At 45.3% G+C, this 20,351-nt stretch overlaps 1 protein-coding gene across 1 annotated transcript; it reads right to left on the bottom strand.

The window, feature by feature from the left end:
- Positions 1-17,938: 17,938 nt before the first annotated feature.
- Positions 17,939-20,335, bottom strand: LOC116354509 (transcription factor E2F3-like). Its single transcript, XM_031795044.1, has 3 exons — positions 20,200-20,335; positions 19,922-20,093; positions 17,939-19,474 (listed from the first exon to the last, which is right to left on the bottom strand). The coding sequence occupies exons 1-3, from the start codon at positions 20,314-20,316 to the stop codon at positions 19,227-19,229; spliced, it is 537 nt and encodes a 178-aa protein (XP_031650904.1). The 5' UTR covers positions 20,317-20,335; the 3' UTR covers positions 17,939-19,226.
- Between the last annotated feature and the right edge of the window lie 16 nt (positions 20,336-20,351).

Here is a 20,351-nt window from a genome sequence, read left to right as displayed (position 1 = left end):
AGAGAGAGAGAGAGAGAGAGAGAGAGGAGAGAGAGAGAGAGTGAGAGAGAGAGACGGAGAGGAGAGAGAGAGAGAGAGACGAGAGGGAGAGGAGAGAGAGAGAGAGAGAATCATAAGAAATGTGTTGAAACCTCTGGCTTTTTTTTCTTTTTTTGGGGCGGGGGCCACGAAACTACCGCCATAATTCCATTCATGTTTTTAAACCGGTCACCTTACAACGAGTCCTGTGACACAGTAGGGTCACATTAGTTTGTAGGCCAAACGTTTCAGACGCTACAAAACAGCCCAATTGTTGTGAGAAGACCGATATTCGGGATGTCTCATGGTCTCATAAACACTGCTCTGACACCTTCCACCATAGATGAGGAAGTGCGACTTAGGCAGATGTGGTGGATTGAGACACATCCAATGCAAAACCCCTCCCAGATTGAGACACATCCAATGCAAAACCCTCCAGATTGAGACACATCCCCCAGATACACACACAAACACATGCACACACATGCAAACACACACACATGCAAACACACACACACACATGCAAACACACACACACACACACATGCAAACACACACACACACACACACATGCAAACACACACACACACACACAAACACACACACACACACACACACACACACACAGACACACACACAAACACACACACACACACAAACACACACACACACACACAAACACACACACACATGCAAACACACACACACATGCAAACACACACACACACACACACACATGCAAACACACACACACACACACACATGCAAACACACACACACACACACATGCAAACACACACACACATGCAAACACACACAAACACAGACACACACATGCAAACACACACACACAAACACACACACACACACACAAACACACACACACACACAAACACACACACACACAGACACACAGACACACACAAACACACACAAACACACAGACACACACACAAAAGCATCTTGATTGAGAACAGCTTGCGTCACCCTTTTAATAATCCTGTCGGAGATCTCCCTCCTTAGCTAAACTGATGTTTCCTTAATGAAATTAACCTCTCACGCTATCTGCCTTCTCTGTGGCACAGTAAACCTGTTCGTAAGGGTCATTCGGCTAAGTATCCCTCGTTAAATCACTAATATGCAAATTAGATATGCAAAAAAATGGGTTAATTTGGCCTCTTGACATTCCAAAAAGGCACAGGGGACTTCATGCAAATTGTATGCAAATGAGCATGCCTGTCCTGTGTTTATTGGGTAAAGGGTTTAGGCTTATGGGTAGGACTGTGGCCTAGTTTTGACTTGGTAAATATTTGCTGTGCTGTTTCTAGGAGGAACAGAAAGTAATGGAACATGTGGTTTCAGGTGGGACAGAGTTCAGAGGCGGGCGCAGAGCTGTCAACACTGGAAACCAGACTGTTACATAAAGTGCGGTCAGTTTAAATAGGGGAAAAATAAGGAGTAAGAGGTGGAAATGAAACCCAAAAAATAGAGAGAGGAGGTGGATGAATAGATTGAGAGAGACAGAGCGAAAGTGCGAGAGAGAGAGACAGAGAGACTAGACAGAGAGAGAGAGAGAGAGAGAGAGACAGTGAGAGAGAGAGAGCGAGCGAGAGACAGAGACAAAAAGACAGCGAGAGAGACAGAGATAGCAAGCGAGAGAGACCTTGAGACAGCGAGATAGAGACAGAGAGACTAGACAGAGAGAGAGAGAGAGAGAGAGAGAGAGAGACAGAGAGAGACAGTGAGAGAGAGAGAGCGAGCGAGATCAGAGACAAAAAGACAGCGAGAGAGACAGAGACAGCAAGCGAGAGAGACCGTGAGACAGCGAGATAGAGACAGAGAGACTAGAGAGAGAGAGAGAGAGAGAGAGAGAGAGAGACAGAGAGAGAGATAGAGAGAGCACAGTGGTATGAGTGTGTCATGTCCGTCTAATACATAATGAGATGTTATGTGAGGTCACTGTTAGGCCGACAGGAAGAAGTCACTTCCCCTAATGCTTAGTCGGTACCTTCAGAAAGTATTCATACCCCTTGACTTATTGCACATTTTGCTGTGTTACAGCCTGAATTCAACATGGATTAAATCACTTATTTCTTGCCCATCGACACACAATACCCATAAAGATCAAATGAAAACCTGTTTTTAGAGATGTTTGCTAATTTATTGAACATAAAATACAGAAACGTAACGCAGCCACGACCTGTATGTAATGTATCACTCTGGTGCTGACCCAAACAGGACTGTTCTGACCTGTATGTAATGTATCACTCTGGTGCTGACCCAAATGGGACTGTTCTGACCTGTATGTAATGTATCACTCTGGTGCTGACCCAAACAGGACTGTTCTGACCTGTATGTAATGTATCACTCTGGTGCTGACCCAAATGGGACTGTTCTGACCTGTATGTAATGTATCACTCTGGTGCTGACCCAAATGGGACTGTTCTGACCTGTATGTAATGTATCACTCTGGTGCTGACCCAAATGGGACTGTTCTGACCTGTATGTAATGTATCACTCTGGTGCTGACCCAAACAGGACTGTTCTGACCTGTATGTAATGTATCACTCTGGTGCTGACCCAAATGGGACTGTTCTGACCTGTATGTAATGTATCACTCTGGTGCTGACCCAAATGGGACTGTTCTGACCTGTATGTAATGTATCACTCTGGTGCTGACCCAAATGGGACTGTTCTGACCTGTATGTAATGTAATCACTCTGGTGCTGACCCAAATGGGACTGTTCTGACCTGTATGTAATGTATCACTCTGGTGCTGACCCAAACAGGACTGTTCTGACCTGTATGTACCACTCTGGTGCTGACCCAAATGGGACTGTTCTGACCTGTATGTAATGTATCACTCTGGTGCTGACCCAAATGGGACTGTTCTGACCTGTATGTAATGTATCACTCTGGTGCTGACCCAAATGGGACTGTTCTGACCTGTATGTAATGTATCACTCTGGTGCTGACCCAAATGGGACTGTTCTGACCTGTATGTAATGTATCACTCTGGTGCTGACCCAAATGGGACTGTTCTGACCTGTATGTAATGTATCACTCTGGTGCTGACCCAAATGGGACTGTTCTGACCTGTATGTAATGTGTCACTCTGGTGCTGACCCAAATGGGACTGTTCTGACCTGTATGTAATCACTCTGGTGCTGACCCAAACAGGACTGTTCTGACCTGTATGTAATGTATCACTCTGGTGCTGACCCAAACAGGACTGTTCTGACCTGTATGTAATGTATCACTCTGGTGCTGACCCAAACAGGACTGTTCTGACCTGTATGTAATGTATCACTCTGGTGCTGACCCAAACAGGACTGTTCTGACCTGTATGTAATGTATCACTCTGGTGCTGACCCAAACAGGACTGTTCTGACCTGTATGTAATGTAATCACTCTGGTGCTGACCCAAACAGGACTGTTCTGACCTGTATGTAATGTAATCACTCTGGTGCTGACCCAAATGGGACTGTTCTGACCTGTATGTAATCACTCTGGTGCTGACCCAAATGGGACTGTTCTGACCTGTATGTAATGTATCACTCTGGTGCTGACCCAAATGGGACTGTTCTGACCTGTATGTAATGTAATCACTCTGGTGCTGACCCAAACAGGACTGTTCTGACCTGTATGTAATGTAATCACTCTGGTGCTGACCCAAATGGGACTGTTATGACCTGTATGTAATCACTCTGGTGCTGACCCAAATGGGACTGTTCTGACCTGTATGTAATCACTCTGGTGCTGACCCAAACAGGACTGTTATGACCTGTATGTAATCACTCTGGTGCTGACCCAAATGGGACTGTTCTGACCTGTATGTAATCACTCTGGTGCTGACCCAAACAGGACTGTTATGACCTGTATGTAATGTATCACTCTGGTGCTGACCCAAACAGGACTGTTCTGACCTGTATGTACCACTCTGGTGCTGACCCAAATGGGACTGTTCTGACCTGTATGTAATGTATCACTCTGGTGCTGACCCAAATGGGACTGTTCTGATCTGTATGTAATGTATCACTCTGGTGCTGACCCAAATGGGACTATTCTGACCTGTATGTAATGTATCACTCTGGTGCTGACCCAAACAGGACTGTTCTGACCTGTATGTATCACTCTGGTGCTGACCCAAATGGGACTGTTATGACCTGTATGTAATGTATCACTCTGGTGCTGACCCAAACAGGACTGTTCTGACCTGTATGTAATGTATCACTCTGGTGCTGACCCAAACAGGACTGTTCTGACCTGTATGTATCACTCTGGTGCTGACCCAAACAGGACTGTTCTGACCTGTATGTATCACTCTGGTGCTGACCCAAACAGGACTGTTCTGACCTGTATGTATCACTCTGGTGCTGACCCAAATGGGACTGTTCTGACCTGTATGTATCACTCTGGTGCTGACCCAAATGGGACTGTTCTGACCTGTATGTAATGTATCACTCTGGTGCTGACCCAAATGGGACTGTTCTGACCTGTATGTAATGTATCACTCTGGTGCTGACCCAAATGGGACTGTTCTGACCTGTATGTACCACTCTGGTGCTGACCCAAATGGGACTGTTCTGACCTGTATGTAATGTATCACTCTGGTGCTGACCCAAATGGGACTGTTCTGATCTGTATGTAATGTATCACTCTGGTGCTGACCCAAATGGGACTATTCTGACCTGTATGTAATGTATCACTCTGGTGCTGACCCAAACAGGACTGTTCTGACCTGTATGTATCACTCTGGTGCTGACCCAAATGGGACTGTTATGACCTGTATGTAATGTATCACTCTGGTGCTGACCCAAACAGGACTGTTCTGACCTGTATGTAATGTATCACTCTGGTGCTGACCCAAACAGGACTGTTCTGACCTGTATGTATCACTCTGGTGCTGACCCAAACAGGACTGTTCTGACCTGTATGTATCACTCTGGTGCTGACCCAAACAGGACTGTTCTGACCTGTATGTATCACTCTGGTGCTGACCCAAATGGGACTGTTCTGACCTGTATGTATCACTCTGGTGCTGACCCAAATGGGACTGTTCTGACCTGTATGTAATGTATCACTCTGGTGCTGACCCAAATGGGACTGTTCTGACCTGTATGTAATGTATCACTCTGGTGCTGACCCAAATGGGACTGTTCTGACCTGTATGTAATGTATCACTCTGGTGCTGACCCAAATGGGACTGTTCTGACCTGTATGTAATGTATCACTCTGGTGCTGACCCAAATGGGACTGTTCTGACCTGTATGTAATGTATCACTCTGGTGCTGACCCAAATGGGACTGTTCTGACCTGTATGTAATGTATCACTCTGGTGCTGACCCAAATGGGACTGTTCTGACCTGTATGTAATGTATCACTCTGGTGCTGACCCAAATGGGACTGTTCTGACCTGTATGTAATGTATCACTCTGGTGCTGACCCAAATGGGACTGTTCTGACCTGTATGTAATGTATCACTCTGGTGCTGACCCAAATGGGACTGTTCTGACCTGTATGTAATGTATCACTCTGGTGCTGACCCAAATGGGACTGTTCTGACCTGTATGTAATGTATCACTCTGGTGCTGACCCAAATGGGACTGTTCTGACCTGTATGTAATGTATCACTCTGGTGCTGACCCAAACAGGACTGTTATGACCTGTATGTATAACTCTGGTGCTGACCCAAACAGGACTGTTATGACCTGTATGTATCACTCTGGTGCTGACCCAAACAGGACTGTTACGACCTGTATGTATCACTCTGGTGCTGACCCAAATGGGACTGTTCTGACCTGTATGTATCACTCTGGTGCTGACCCAAACAGGACTGTTCTGACCTGTATGTAATGTATCACTCTGGTGCTGACCCAAACAGGACTGTTATGACCTGTATGTATCACTATGGTGCTGACCCAAACAGGACTGTTATGACCTGTATATATCACTCTGGTGCTGACCCAAACAGGACTGTTCTGACCTGTATGTATCACTCTGGTGCTGACCCAAATGGGACTGTTATGACCTGTATGTATCACTCTGGTGCTGACCCAAACAGGACTGTTCTGACCTGTATGTATCACTCTGGTGCTGACCCAAACAGGACTGTTCTGACCTGTATGTAATGTATCACTCTGGTGCTGACCCAAACAGGACTGTTCTGACCTGTATGTATCAGTGATGTGTTGTGTTGGATTTGTCCCAAACATAACACTTTGTATTCAGGACATAAAGTTAATTTCTTTGCCACATTTTTAACAGTTTTACTTTAAATCCTTATGTTTCTCCTGCTGCTGCTGTTGCCTGTTACCACGCCACTTGGTCCTGTTGTGGTGGGTGATTCTGTAACGGTTCTCTTGTGGTGAAGGAGAGTCGGACCAAAATGCGGCGTGTAGATTGCGATCCATGTTTAATAAACAAACGTAAAACACGAATCAATTATAAACACTACAAAACAAAGAACGTAACGAAAACCCGAAACAGTCCTGTCTGGTGCAAACACAGGAACAATCACCCACAATCACCCACAATCACCCACAAACACACAGTGAAACCCAGGCTACCTAAATATGGTTCCCAATCAGAGACAATGACTAACACCTGCCTCTGATTGAGAACCATATCAGGCCAGACATAGAAATAGACAAACTAGACATGAAACATAGAATGCCCACTCAGCTCACACCCTGACCAACCAAAACATAGAAATATACAAAGTAAACTATGGTCAGGGTGTGACAAGGACATAAAGTTCCTTTCTCTGCCACATTTTTAACAGTTTTACTTTAGTGCCTTGTTGCAAACAGGACGCATGTTTTGGAATATTGTTATTCTGTACAGGCGTCCTTCTTTTCACTCTGTCAGTTAGGTTAGTATTGTGGACTATCTACTATGTTGTTGATCCATCCTCAGTTTTCATCCTATCACAGCCATTTAAACTAACTGTTTTTAAATCACCACTGGCTTCATGGTGAAATCCCTTAGTGGTTTCCTTCCTCTCCGGCAACTGAGTTAGGAAGGACGCCTGTATCTTTGTAGTGACTGTGTGTATTGATACACCATCCAAAGTGTAATGAATAACTTTGTTATGCTCAAAGGGATATTCAATATCAGCTTTTTTTTATTGTTACCAACGTGCCTTGTCTTTGTGAAAACATCCTTGGTCTTTGTGTTTTAATCTGTGATCATTGTATGTGACTGAGGTACCTTATAGATAATTGTGTGTGTGGGGGTACAGAGATGTGGTAGTCATTGAAAAATCATGGTAAACACTATTATTTCACACAGAATGAGTCCACGCAACTTAACGTGACTTGTTGAGCACATTTTTACTCCTCAACTTATTTAGTCCTAACAAAAAGGAGTTGAATACTTATTGACTCATTTCATTTTCAGCTTTACATAAAAAAAAATTCCTTTGTAAAATTTTCTAAAAACACAATTCCACTTTGACATTATGAGTATTATTATGAGTGTAGGCCAGGACACAACATCTCAAATTAATCCAATTTGAAATTTGTTTACATACTCATCTCATATGTATATACTGTACTCGATACCATCTACTGTATCTTGCCTATGCCGTTCTGTACCATCACTCATTCATATATCCTTATGTACATATTCTTTATCCCCTTACACTTGTGTCTATAAGGTAGTAGTTTCGGAATTGTTAGCTAGATTACTTGTTGGTTATTACTGCATTGTCGGAACTAGAAGCACAAGCATTTCGCTACACTCGCATTAACATCTGCTAACCATGTTTATGTGACAAATAAAATTTGATTTGATAACACAACAAATCTATGTATTGCTCTACCTTCCTCTGGTTATTACAGATGTCAAGAGACATTGAGTAGAATGGATAGAAACATTGAAGAATAATGAATGAGTGGATGAGTAAATGAGTGAATGGATGCACGAGTGAATGTGTGAATGAATGATGGAGTCCTTGCCACTTTCTCCCCTTAAAAATACCCAAAAGTACCTGGTGCCCCAGAAATCTCTACACAATTCAGCTTGTTGTTCGCTGTAAACGGCACACTGTTTTACTACTGCAGTCAGAGAGAGAGACCGAGAGAGAGACAGCGAGAGACCGAGACAGAGCTAGTTCTCTCCTCCAATACTGTGGAAAGCACGGCCTCATGCAGCGTAGCTCCATCTCAGCCAATGACAATTCTCTTTCGTTTTTTTTGTGGGTTTTTTTTGTGAATGAAATAACGAACACAAACACACCCAGAAACACACAGAGCGAGACAGGAGGAGTGCGATCCATCAGACACTAGATATGCTGCATACAGTACATCCAACAAAAACACACCGCGGCTGAATAAAGAATCTGTTTGAGATTACGATTAGATCATATATCTTGGAAATTAAGAGCAGAAGATTAGATATTGATGGAGACCCTCCTGTGTAAAAAAAAAGACATTTTATTGATTAATTATACACATCCTGAGGTAAGAAGAGCCGCTGTTTTCAATATTTACTCATGTGTTTTTCATCGGCTTTTTTACATGTCTGCTTTGAAAAAAGGAAAAAACAACATGTAAATCAATAAACAACTAAATCAGTAACAAGTATATCAATAACATGTAAATCAATAACAACAAGTATATCAATAACATGTAAATCAATAACAACAAGTATATCAATAACATGTAAATCAATAACAACAAGTATATCAATAACATGTAAATCATTAACAACAAGTATATCAATAACATGTAAATCAATAACAAAATCAACATGTAAATCAATAACAAAATCAACATGTAAATCAATAACAAAATCAACATGTAAATCAATAACAAAATCAACATGTAAATCAATAACAACAAGTATATCAATAACAAGTAAATCAATAACAACAAGTATATCAATAACATGTAAATCAATAACAAAATCAACATGTAAGTCAATAACAACAAGTATATCAATAACATGTAAATCAATAACAAAATCAACATGTAAATCAGTAACAACATGTAAGTCAATAACAACATGGCTCCACTGATTTCCCATGAACTTAGCATTTGTCTGTGAGCCAGGAAAAATGGGGAACTGGGTTAGGGTTAGTCTGAAAGGGAATTAGAGGGACAACATCGCCATCTATGGCCACACGGAGGTACTGCAGTTTACACTTGCTGGATTACATCATCGATTTGGAGACTGCTGGATGCTTCAGGCAGCTATCACAGACAAAGAGAGCAGGAGGGTTCGGAGAGAGAGAGAAGGATGGAGAGTGAGAAGGATGGAGAGAGAGAGAGAGGATTGAGAGAGAGAGAGAGAAGGATGGAGAGAGAGAAGGATGGAGAGAGAGAGAGAAGGATGGAGAGAGAGAGAAGGATGGAGAGAGAGAGTAATAGGCACAAAGAGAGGTCAGGTGTTAATGCACAATTGGAGAGAGCTGGAGGGTCAGAAGGAGAGAGAGTGAGAGGGATTTTGAGAGAGCAAATGATTCATAAACGAATAAAAGATCCCTAGAAACATCCTGAATCCATTCATAGATGGTGAAAGTCTGTTTCAACCCATGGAATAGTTCTCTTAACTGAGTGTACAAAACATTAAGAACACCTTGCTAATATTGAGTTGCACCTCCTTTTGTCCTCAGAACAGTCTCAGTTCGTCGGGGGCATGTACTCGACAAGGTGTTGAAAGTGTTCCACAGGGATGATGGCCCATGTTGACTCCAATGCTTCCCACAGTTGTGTCAAGTTGGCTGGATGTCCTTTGGGTGTTGGACCATTCTTGATACACACACAAAAAAAAAACTGTTGTGTGAAAAACCCAGTAGCGTTGCAGTTCTTGACACAAACCGGTGCGCCTGGCACCTACTACCCCTTTCAAAGGAACATAAATATTTTGTCTTGCTCATTCGCCCTCTAAATGGCACACGTACACAATCCATGTCTCAATTGTCTCAAGGTTTAAAAATCCTTCTTCAACCTGTCTCCTCCCCTTCATCTACACTGAGGGGCGGCAGGTGGTTAGAGCGTGTGACTAGTAACTGGAAGGTTGAGAGTTCAAACCCCCGAGCTGACAAGGTACAAAAATAAAATAAAAAAAACTGGTTGAAGTAGATTTAATAAGTGACAATAATATGGGATCATAGATTTCAACTGGTCAGTCTATGTCATGGAAAAAGCAGGTGTTCCTAATGTTTTGTACCCTCAGTGTATAGTCACAATCTAGTGCTTATATACACACACATCATTGACATGAACCCAGACCTTTGTCTGATGGTCTCGAATGATTGAACAAAACCATGGAAAGGCCATAGTACTCCTGTAGCCCCACATGACATTGTTGCTGTATTGCATTGAACAGACTGTAAAACCATGACATCATCCAGCTCAGGTTGGCTGCCAAATCAAGTCAAGGGGGAAAAGGAGAGGGCACACTGTTGGTTGCTTAGGAATGGCTTCTGATGGGATTCTTCTTCTTCTCTCCACCACCTTCTGCGAGAGCGGGACTGCCCCCTAGTGTCTACATGTATATGACATCATAGGGTGTCTCGATCAGACTGTCTGTCTACTGGCATTATGAGTAGTAGGGCAAAGAGTTTAACCTGACCACCTGACCTGACCAAGAAACACTCTGGGCCCTTCCTGGACAGTGATAACTCTGGGACTGACAAAGTAGTGTAGTAGAATAAGTTCTTCTGCCCCTGAAAAAGGCAGTTAATCCACTGTTCCTAGGCCGTCATTGTAAAAAAAAAGAATTTGTTCTTAACTGACTTGCCTAGTTAAATAATACAAAAAAATACACCTCTCCATAACAACAGGGCCCAACCCTATGCTATAACACCTAACCTACTGGGGCGTAACAGTCCTCTCCTGTAAAGCAGTGTGGTCTTCTGACTGCATACTGTAGGAGTTTGACTGTATTCTCCAGTGGCAATCATTATGATCACTACCAGATGCCTTGACCAGAGCTGCACAAAGAGGGCCTTGTATCTCAACTGTGATTCCCCTCCTGCCCTAAACTCATTGTACCCCAACTGCCCTAAACTCATTGTCTCTCAACTGTGTTTCCCTGTCCTCCTCCTGCCCTAAACTCCACCCTTCTCATTCCTTTTCTGTCCTCCTAACCTAAACTCCACCCTTCGCATTCCTTTTCTGTCCTCCTCCTACCCTAAACTCCACCCTTCGCATTCCTTTTCTGTCCTCCTCCTACCCTAAACTCCACCCTTCTCATTCCTTTTCGCTGTATATACCACAGCCCTTCCATACACCCAGTTACAGCATGGGTGTGGCCTAATAATATTGTCTTTCTCCTGAAGTGCGCACTCGTTCACTACTTCCAACAAATTAAAAAAGCATTGGATGGGTGTAGGCACTGGATGGGTGTAGGCACTGGATGGGTGTAGGCACTGGATGGGTGTAGGCACTGGATGGGTGTAGGCACTGGATGGGTGTAGGCACTGGATGGGTGTAGGCACTGGATGGGTATAGGCACACTAGTGGGAGCATTGGATGGGTATAGGCACGCTCTAGTGGGAGCATTGGATGGGTGTAGGCACGCTCTAGTGGGAGCATTGGATGGGTGTAGGCACGCTCTAGTGGGAGCATTGGATGGGTGTAGGCATTGGATGGGTGTAGGCTCGCTCTAGTGGGAGCATTGGATGGGTGTAGGCATTGGATGGGTGTAGGCATTGGATGGGTGTAGGCTCGCTCTAGTGGGAGCATTGGGTGGGTGTAGGCATTGGATGGGTGTAGGCTCGCTCTAGTGGGAGCATTGGATGGGTGTAGGCATTGGATGGGTGTAGGCATTGGATGGGTGTAGGCATTGGATGGGTATAGGCACGCTCTAGTGGGAGCATTGGATGGGTGTAGGCATTGGATGGGTGTAGGCATTGGATGGGTGTAGGCATTGGATGGGTGTAGGCATTGGATGGGTGTAGGCATTGGATGGGTGTAGGCATTGGATGGGTGTAGGCATTGGATGGGTGTAGGCATTGGATGGGTGTAGGCATTGGATGGGTGTAGGCTCGCTCTAGTGGGAGCATTGGATGGGTGTAGGCATTGGATGGGTGTAGGCATTGGATGGGTGTAGGCTCGCTCTAGTGGGAGCATTGGGTGGGTGTAGGCATTGGATGGGTGTAGGCATTGGATGGGTGTAGGCTCGCTCTAGTGGGAGCATTGGGTGGGTGTAGGCATTGGATGGGTGTAGGCTCGCTCTAGTGGGAGCATTGGATGGGTGTAGGCATTGGATGGGTGTAGGCTCGCTCTAGTGGGAGCATTGGATGGGTGTAGGCATTGGATGGGTATAGGCATTGGATGGGTATAGGCACGCTCTAGTGGGAGCATTGGGTGGGTGTAGGTACGCTCTAGTGCGAGCATTGGATGGTATAGGCACGCTCTAGTGGGAGCATTGGATGGGTGTAGGCATTGGATGGGTGTAGGCACGCTCTAGTGGGAGCATTGGGTGGGTGTAGGTACGCTCTAGTGGGAGCATTGGGTGGGTGTAGGTACGCTCTAGTGGGAGCATTGGGTGGGTGTAGGTACGCTCTAGTGGGAGCATTGGGTGGGTGTAGGTACGCTCTAGTGGGAGCATTGGATGGGTGTAGGCATTGGATGGGTGTAGGCACGCTCTAGTGGGAGCATTGGATGGGTGTAGGCACGCTCTAGTGGGAGCATTGGATGGGTGTAGGCATTGGATGGGTATAGGCATTGGATGGGTATAGGCACGCTCTAGTGGGAGCATTGGATGGGTATAGGCACGCTCTAGTGGGAGCATTGGATGGGTGTAGGCATTAGATGGGTGTAGGCATTGGATGGGCAAAATGCTGCTTATGTCTTCGGGTCAGCCCTGTCAGTCATACTTTCCTTTAAAATCATTGCAGTGGAGTGAACAAGTGTACAGTTTGGGAGGAAGGAAAGAATTGGGACACACCCCATTTCCCCTATAGGTGAGTAAAGGCTATCCCCCACCACCCTAGTTAACCAAACACAGTGGACTCTGTAATTATTGAGACAGCGAAGAATTTGTTCTTTTGTCTCTACTCCAAAACCTTGGATTTGACAAACAACGACTATGAGGTTAAAGCGCATAATCACTTTTATTGTAAATAAGAATGTTTCTAAAACACTTCCACACTAAATGTGGATGCTACTATGAATAAATCGTGAATAATAATAAATGAGTGAGAAAGTTAAGAGACAAACATCATACCCCCAAGACATGCTAACTTTTCACCATTACAATAACAGGGGAGGCTAGCATTTTGTATCATACCACCAAGACATGCTAAGCTCTCACCATTACAATAACAGGGGAGGTTAGCATTTTATATCATACCCAACAAGACATGCTAACTTCTCACCATTACAATAACAGGGGAGGTTAGCATTTTGTATCATACCCCCAAGACATGCTAACTTTTCACCATTACAATAACAGGGGAGGTTAGCATTTTGTATCATACCCCCAAAGACATGCTAACTTCTCACCATTACAATAACAGGGGAGGTTAGCATTTTATATCATACCCAACAAGACATGCTAACTTCTCACCATCACAATAACAGGGGAGGTTAGCATTTTGTATCATACCCCCAAGACATGCTAACTTCTCACCATCACAATAACAGGGGAGGTTAGCATTTTATATCATACCCAACAAGACATGCTAACTTCTCACCATCACAATAACAGGGGAGGTTAGCAAGTATTGGGGGTATGACATTTGTGCATCTGTAACTTAGACAGTCATCACCATTGTAAAAAATAAAATAAAGTGGGGGTAGTATAAATGCCTTAAAACTAAAGTCTACAAAATACAGTATATAAACATTTTCTTAAAGTATAATACTAAATGTTACTTTCCCCACTACAACAACAAAAAATGTCATTTTGTCCTTGAAACATTGAATTGAAATACTGTAGAATTTCATTAATTCCTATGGAGGACTTCTTCTACTGGGGAGAGCCAATATGGCCGACCAGTGGCTTCAAAACCTCTCAATGGCCAACACATAGCATAAGCAATCTAGGGTTTATATACATTATTGGTAGAGACCAAGGGCCTCATTTATAACCGTTGCATGAATTTCACACTAAATATCTGCACGCGCCAGAAAATAATAAGATTTATAAACTTGGCACACGCCATAGACAGGTTAGCTGAGAATATCACGAAAGCGAGGCGCACGCTTCAAATGGGACAGAAGGTCGTGCATTGGTGGTGGTTCTGGATGGCCAGATAGCTAGCAACAATGACATGACACTGCCAAGTGGGGAATCTTGACTTGAGGTGTTTTGACTGAAGTCACAACTATGATAAAATGGCAACAAAAAAAATAAAAAAGAAAGAAAATCACAAGCTAGCTAACCGACAACTGTAACGGTATATTTGAGAGAAAGCAAGTGCTCATTGTGCAACTTTATTTACAGTTCCAGTCGAAAGACACCGACTCATTTAAGGGTTTTTCTTTATTTTTACTATTTTCTACATTGTAGAATAATAGTGAAGACATCAAAACTATGAAATAACACATATGGAATCATGTAGTAACCAAACAAAGTGTTAAACAAATCAAAATAAGTTTTAGCTTCTTCAACGTAGCCACCCTTTGCTGAAGAACGCTGTGGTAGTCATGCTGGTTAAGTGAATTGAATTCAAAATCAATCACAGACAGGGTCACCAGCAAAGCACCCCCACAGCATCACACCTCCTCCTCCATGCCTCACGGTGGGAACCACACGCGGAGATCATCCGTTCACCTACTCCCACAGCATCACACCTCCTCCTCCATGCCTCACGGTGGGAACCACATGCGGAGATCATCCGTTCATCTACTCTGCAGTTCAGACACGGCCGTTGGAACCAAAAAGCTCACATTTGGATTCATCACACCAAAATGACACATTTCCACCAGTCTCATGTCCATTGCTCTTGCTTCTCGATTCCAAGCAAGTCTCTTCTTATTGGTGTCCTTTAGTAGTGGTTTCTTTTCAGGAAATCAAAACATGAATCCCTGATTAAACAAAATATATTTTATATTTCAGATTCTTGAAAGTAGCCACCATTTTCCTTGACAGCTTTGCACACTCTTGGCATTCTCTCAACCAATTTTATGAAGTAGTCACCTGAAATACATTTCAATTAACAGGTGCGCCTTGTTAAAAGTTGATTTGTGGAAATTCTTTCTTTTTAATGCATTTGTGACAAAGTAGGAGTGTACAGAAGATGGTGTTTTACTAAATAGGGCTAAGTCAGAAGAACTGACAGTCCATTACTTTAAGACATGAAGGTCAGTCAATCCAGAAAATTTCAAGAACTTTGAAAGTTTCATCAAGAGCAGTTACAAAATCCATCAAGCGCGATAATGAATCTGGCTCTCATGAGGACCACCACAGGAAAGGAAGACCCAGAGTTACCTCTGCTGCAGAGGATAAGTTCATTAAGAGCTACCAGCCTTAATGACATATTTTGTTTAACACTCTTGGTTACTACATTATTCCTTATTCCTTGTTATTCATCGTTTTGATGTCTTCATCAATATTCTACAATGTAGAAAATAGTCAATTTAAAAGAAAAATCCTGGAAGGAGTAGGTGTCTAAGCTTTTGACTGGTACTAAAACACACAATCAAAAGTTTGTGGACACCTGCTTGTCAAACACTCCAAATCATGGGCATAAAAATGGAGTTGGTCCCCCCTTTGCTGCCATAACAGCCTCCAATACTCTGGGAGGGCTTTCCACTAGATGTTGGAACATTGCTGCTGGGACTTGCTTCCATTCAGCCGCAAGAGCATTAGTGAGGTCGGGCACTGATGTTGGGGCGATTAGGCCTGGCTTGCAGTCGGCCTTCCAATTCATCCCAAAAGTGTTCGATGGGGATGAGGTCAGGGCTCTGTGGAGGACAGTCAAGTTCTTCCATACCGACAAACCATTCCTGGATGGATTTCGCTTTGTGCATGGGGGTTCTGCTGAAACAGGAAAGGGCCTTCCCCAAACTGTTGCCACAAAGTTAGAAGTTACAATTTCCCTTCATTGGAACTAAGGGGGCTAGCCCGAACCACGAACAGACCCAGAGCATTATTCCTTCTCCACCAAACATTACAGCTGACACTATGCATCGGGGCAGGTAGCATTCTCCTGTCATCCGCCAAACCCAGATTAGTTTGTCGGACTGCCAGATGGTGAAGCGTGATTCATCACTCCAGAGAACGTGTTTCCACTTCTCCAGAGTCCAATGGCGGCGAGCTTTACACCACTCCAGCCATTGGTTGGCATTGCACATGGTGATCTTAGGCTTGTGTGCGGCTGCTCGGCCAAGGAAACACACTTCATGAAGCTCCTTACGAACAGTTATTGTGCTGATGTTGCTTCCAGAGGCAGTTTGGAACTCGGTTGTGAGTGTTACTAGTTCAAATCCCCGAGCTGACAAGGTACAAATCTGGCGTTCTGCCCCTGAACAGGCTGTTAACCCACTGTTCCTAGGCCGTCATTGAAAATAAGAATTTGTTCTTAACTGACTTGCCTAGTAAAATAAAAAAGGTAAAGAAATAAATAAGTAAAAATCTATTTGGTGAGCCCTGAGAAACAAACATGAAGCCATGAGTGTGTCTGTGTGCATGTGTGTGTGTGTGCATGGGGGTGTGTGTGTGTGCGCGCAAGGTGGTGTGTGTGTGTGTGCATGGGTGTGTGTGTGTGTGTGCATGGGTGTGTGTGTGTGTGTGTGTGTGTGCATGGGTGTGTGTGTGTGTGTGTGTGTGTGTGTGTGTGTGTGTGTGCATGGGTGTGTGCGTGTGCATGGGTGTGTGTGTGTGCATGGGTGTGTGCGTGTGCATGGGTGTGTGCATGGGTGTGTGCGTGTGCGTGTGTGTGCATGGGTGTGTGCATGGGTGTGTGTGCGCGCATGGGTGTGTGTGTGTGTGCGCGCATGGGTGTGGGTGTGTGTGTGTGCGCGTGGGTGTGTGGGTGTGTGTGTGCGCATGGGTGTGTGGGTGTGTGTGTGCGCATGGGTGTGTGTGTGCGCATGGGTGTGTGTGTGTGTGCATGGGTGTGTGTGTGTGTGTGCATGGGTGTGTGTGGTGTGTGTGTGTGTGTGTGTGTGCATGGGTGTGTGTGTGTGTGTGCATGGGTGTGTGCGTGTGTGTGCATGGGTGTGTGCGTGTGTGTGCATGGGTGTGTGCGTGTGCGTGTGTGTGCATGGGTGTGTGTGTGTGCGCGCATGGGTGTGTGTGTGTGTGTGCGCATGGGTGTGGGTGTGTGTGTGTGTGCGCGTGGGTGTGTGGGTGTGTGTGCGCATGGGTGTGTGTGTGTGCGCATGGGTGTGTGTGTGCGCATGGGTGTGTGTGTGTGCGCATGGGTGTGTGTGTGTGTGCATGGGTGTGTGTGTGTGTGTGCATGGGTGTGTGTGTGTGTGTGTGTGTGTGCATGGGTGTGTGTGTGTGTGTGTGCATGGGTGTGTGCATGGGTGTGTGTGTGTGTGTGTGTGCATGGGTGTGTGTGTGTGTGTGCATGGGTGTGTGTGTGTGTGTGTGTGCATGGGTGTGTGTGTGTGTGCATGGGTGTGTGTGTGTGTGCATGGGTGTGTGTGTGTGTGCATGGGTGTGTGTGTGTGTGTGTGCATGGGTGTGTGTGTGTGTGCGCGCATGGGTGTGTGTGTGTGTGTGCGCATGGGTGTGGGTGTGTGTGTGTGTGCGCGTGGGTGTGTGGGTGTGTGTGTGCGCATGGGTGTGTGTGTGTGCGCATGGGTGTGTGTGTGCGCATGGGTGTGTGTGTGTGCGCATGGGTGTGTGTGTGTGTGCATGGGTGTGTGTGTGTGTGTGCATGGGTGTGTGTGTGTGTGTGTGTGTGTGCATGGGTGTGTGTGTGTGTGTGTGTGCATGGGTGTGTGTGTGTGTGTGCATGGGTGTGTGTGTGTGTGTGTGTGCATGGGTGTGTGTGTGTGTGTGTATGGGTGTGTGTGTGTGTGTGTGTGCATGGGTGTGTGTGTGTGCATGGGTGTGTGTGTGTGTGTGTGCATGGGTGTGTGTGTGTGTGTGCGCATGGGTGTGTGTTACTGGTGGTAAGGAGGAACATTGCTTCAATATACAGGACTCAACAGAGGCTACGGGTGGCAGTAGGGAACAAGCAATATAACACTCTCCTAAAATAGATACAACTAAAGATACAGCAAGTGATTAGGAAAAGGATGATCCCAAAATGGCACCCCATTCCCTACATGCTCGACACCAAAATGGCACCCCATTCCCTACATGCTCGACACCAAAATGGCACCCCATTCCCTACATGCTCGACACCAAAATGGCACCCCATTACCTACATGCTCGACACCAAAATGTCACCCCATTCCCTACATGCGCGACACCAAAATGGCACCCCATTCCCTACATGCGCGACACCAAAGTGGCACCCCATTCCCTACATGCTCGACACCAAATGGCACCCCATTCCCTATATAGTGCACTACTTCTGAACAGAGCCCTGATAAAAAAGTAGTGCACTATATAGGGAATAGGGTGCCATTTGGGATGCAATCCCTAGGGCCATCTCTCACTACATACTTATTGTTATCCTAACAATCCCAGTGAGTCTCTTCCCCATATTGGGTCAGAAGGCTCCATGTGGAAGACCAAGGGACTCACGTACCATCGACGCCCAGGCAGACGTCAACAACCTGGGGCCTAGATATATGAGGTCTGCCCGCTTCTGGTGAACCAGGACCTAGTCAGGTAGGGTCCACTACATTACATTATTAAACACAGGTTGACTGATAACAGTCACACAGTGGAAGATATGGGAACAGTTCATCCAGAAGACATAACGGTCTGCTTTGGGGAGTGAGAGATTGTTTAGAGAATGTTGGTTTGCCTGTCAGTGCAGGTCTAACCAGAAAGACACTCTTTGAGAAGGGGTTTGTCTGTTCGTTCAGCCACAGAATTCTCCCCCTCTAGCCAGCTTGTGTTTGTGCTGGCCTGCCACATTTGTCCGGATGGCAACGTTGGCTTACTTCCTTCACATCTATACCAAGAACAGGTATTTTCACATTCAAGGTCAATTACACAGCAGGTCCTCTATGAGCGATCCAGTCCAGGAAGTCAAGAAAAAGCATTGCTCCAAAATGGAAACTGAAACCACTGGGCTATAGGATACATCAGTTCATTATACTGTAAATGACCACATTGGGGCCATACATCTGGGCCAATAACATGGCTCCAAAATGGCCGCTGAGTTTCCATTTCACTCAGTTACAGAGCAGGTCTTCCAGTGGAAGCTTGTCCAGGTCGTAGGAGAACAAGTTGTCTTCCCCCAGGCTGAGCATGTTGTCATCCTCCTCAAAGAGGAGGGAGGGAGAGAGGGAGACAAAGGGCTCCTGGTCGACATTCTGGAGGGGGAGGGAGACAGGGGTCACTGTCACTGCTGAGCATGCTGGGAGCCTGGACAGGGCGTTGGAGAAACTGATACTGGCGCTATCGGTGGAGTTATTACCCCCTGGTGAAATGGAGAGAAAGATTGAAGAGAGGTGCAGAAAGAAAGGGGCAGAGAGAGAGAGAGAAAGGGGCAGAGCGAGTGCTTTGAAGGAGTAGTTCACCCAACCAACCAACCACAGAGGACTCTAGTGCCCAAAAGCCGGTTTTAGCATGGGCAGCACCATTGAGGACCATTTTGAAGTAGTAAACTGGGCGGGACTTCCTATGGGTTAAGTGCCTTGCTCAAGGGCACAGAGATTTTTCCCCTAGCCGTCTCGGGGATTAGAACCAGCAACCTTTCGGTTACTGGCCCAACGCTCTTAACCGCTAGGCTACTAGGTCGCTCTAGTAGCAGAAACAAATGTACTACTTCAAAATGGAGATGGCCTCACTGGTGCTGCCCGTGCTCTCTCAGACGCCATAATGGGACAGATAGATAATGATGCGATGTCAAGGTGTATGGGCTCACCTTGTGACACCTTGAAGACGGACAAAGAGGAGTTTCCATTGACATACGATGAAGAGGGATGTCCTTTTCCATTCAGTGCCACGTTGTTCAGCGTGGAGGAGGTGGCGTGGTCATCAGAGCAAAGGAACACTTCTATTGGACCCTGGGTACTGCTCAGGTGGACCTGGAGACTCTGATTGGACAATCAACAAATCAATCATTTCAGTATTTCAGCAATTCAAAAGCCAACTGCAGGGAATAAAGAGAACATCAACCATGATCAGTGTGTGTGTGTGTACCTCTGCAGGGTCTTGCACCTCTAGTCTGGTTTCAGCAGGGGCTTTGACCACAATGACCGTCTGGTCCTTGAGACTAGGAATCCTCTTCACATCCTCATACGATATGTATGCAAACATACCCAGGGGTTAAGGAAAGAGTAGTCATTCACACA

The sequence above is a fragment of the Oncorhynchus kisutch genome, linkage group LG17 (assembly GCF_002021735.2).
Source record: "Oncorhynchus kisutch isolate 150728-3 linkage group LG17, Okis_V2, whole genome shotgun sequence".
Classification (NCBI taxonomy): Eukaryota; Metazoa; Chordata; class Actinopteri; order Salmoniformes; family Salmonidae; genus Oncorhynchus; species Oncorhynchus kisutch.
Note: the sequence above shows the minus strand (reverse complement) of the source record. Positions and strands in the feature narration are given on the sequence as shown.

What these genes read in the sequence shown, in the direction of transcription:
- LOC116354509 (XM_031795044.1), bottom strand. Translation starts at nt 20,316, where the DNA reads ATGTTTGCATACATATCGTATGAGGATGTGAAGAGGATTCCTAGTCTC. An exon ending in AGGTGCAAGACCCTGCAGAG is followed by an intron (nt 20,094 to 20,199) that starts GTACACACACAC and finishes TTGTCCAATCAG; the next exon opens with AGTCTCCAGGTCCACCTGAG. An exon ending in CGTCTTCAAGGTGTCACAAG is followed by an intron (nt 19,475 to 19,921) that starts GTGAGCCCATAC and finishes CCATTTCACCAG; the next exon opens with GGGGTAATAACTCCACCGAT.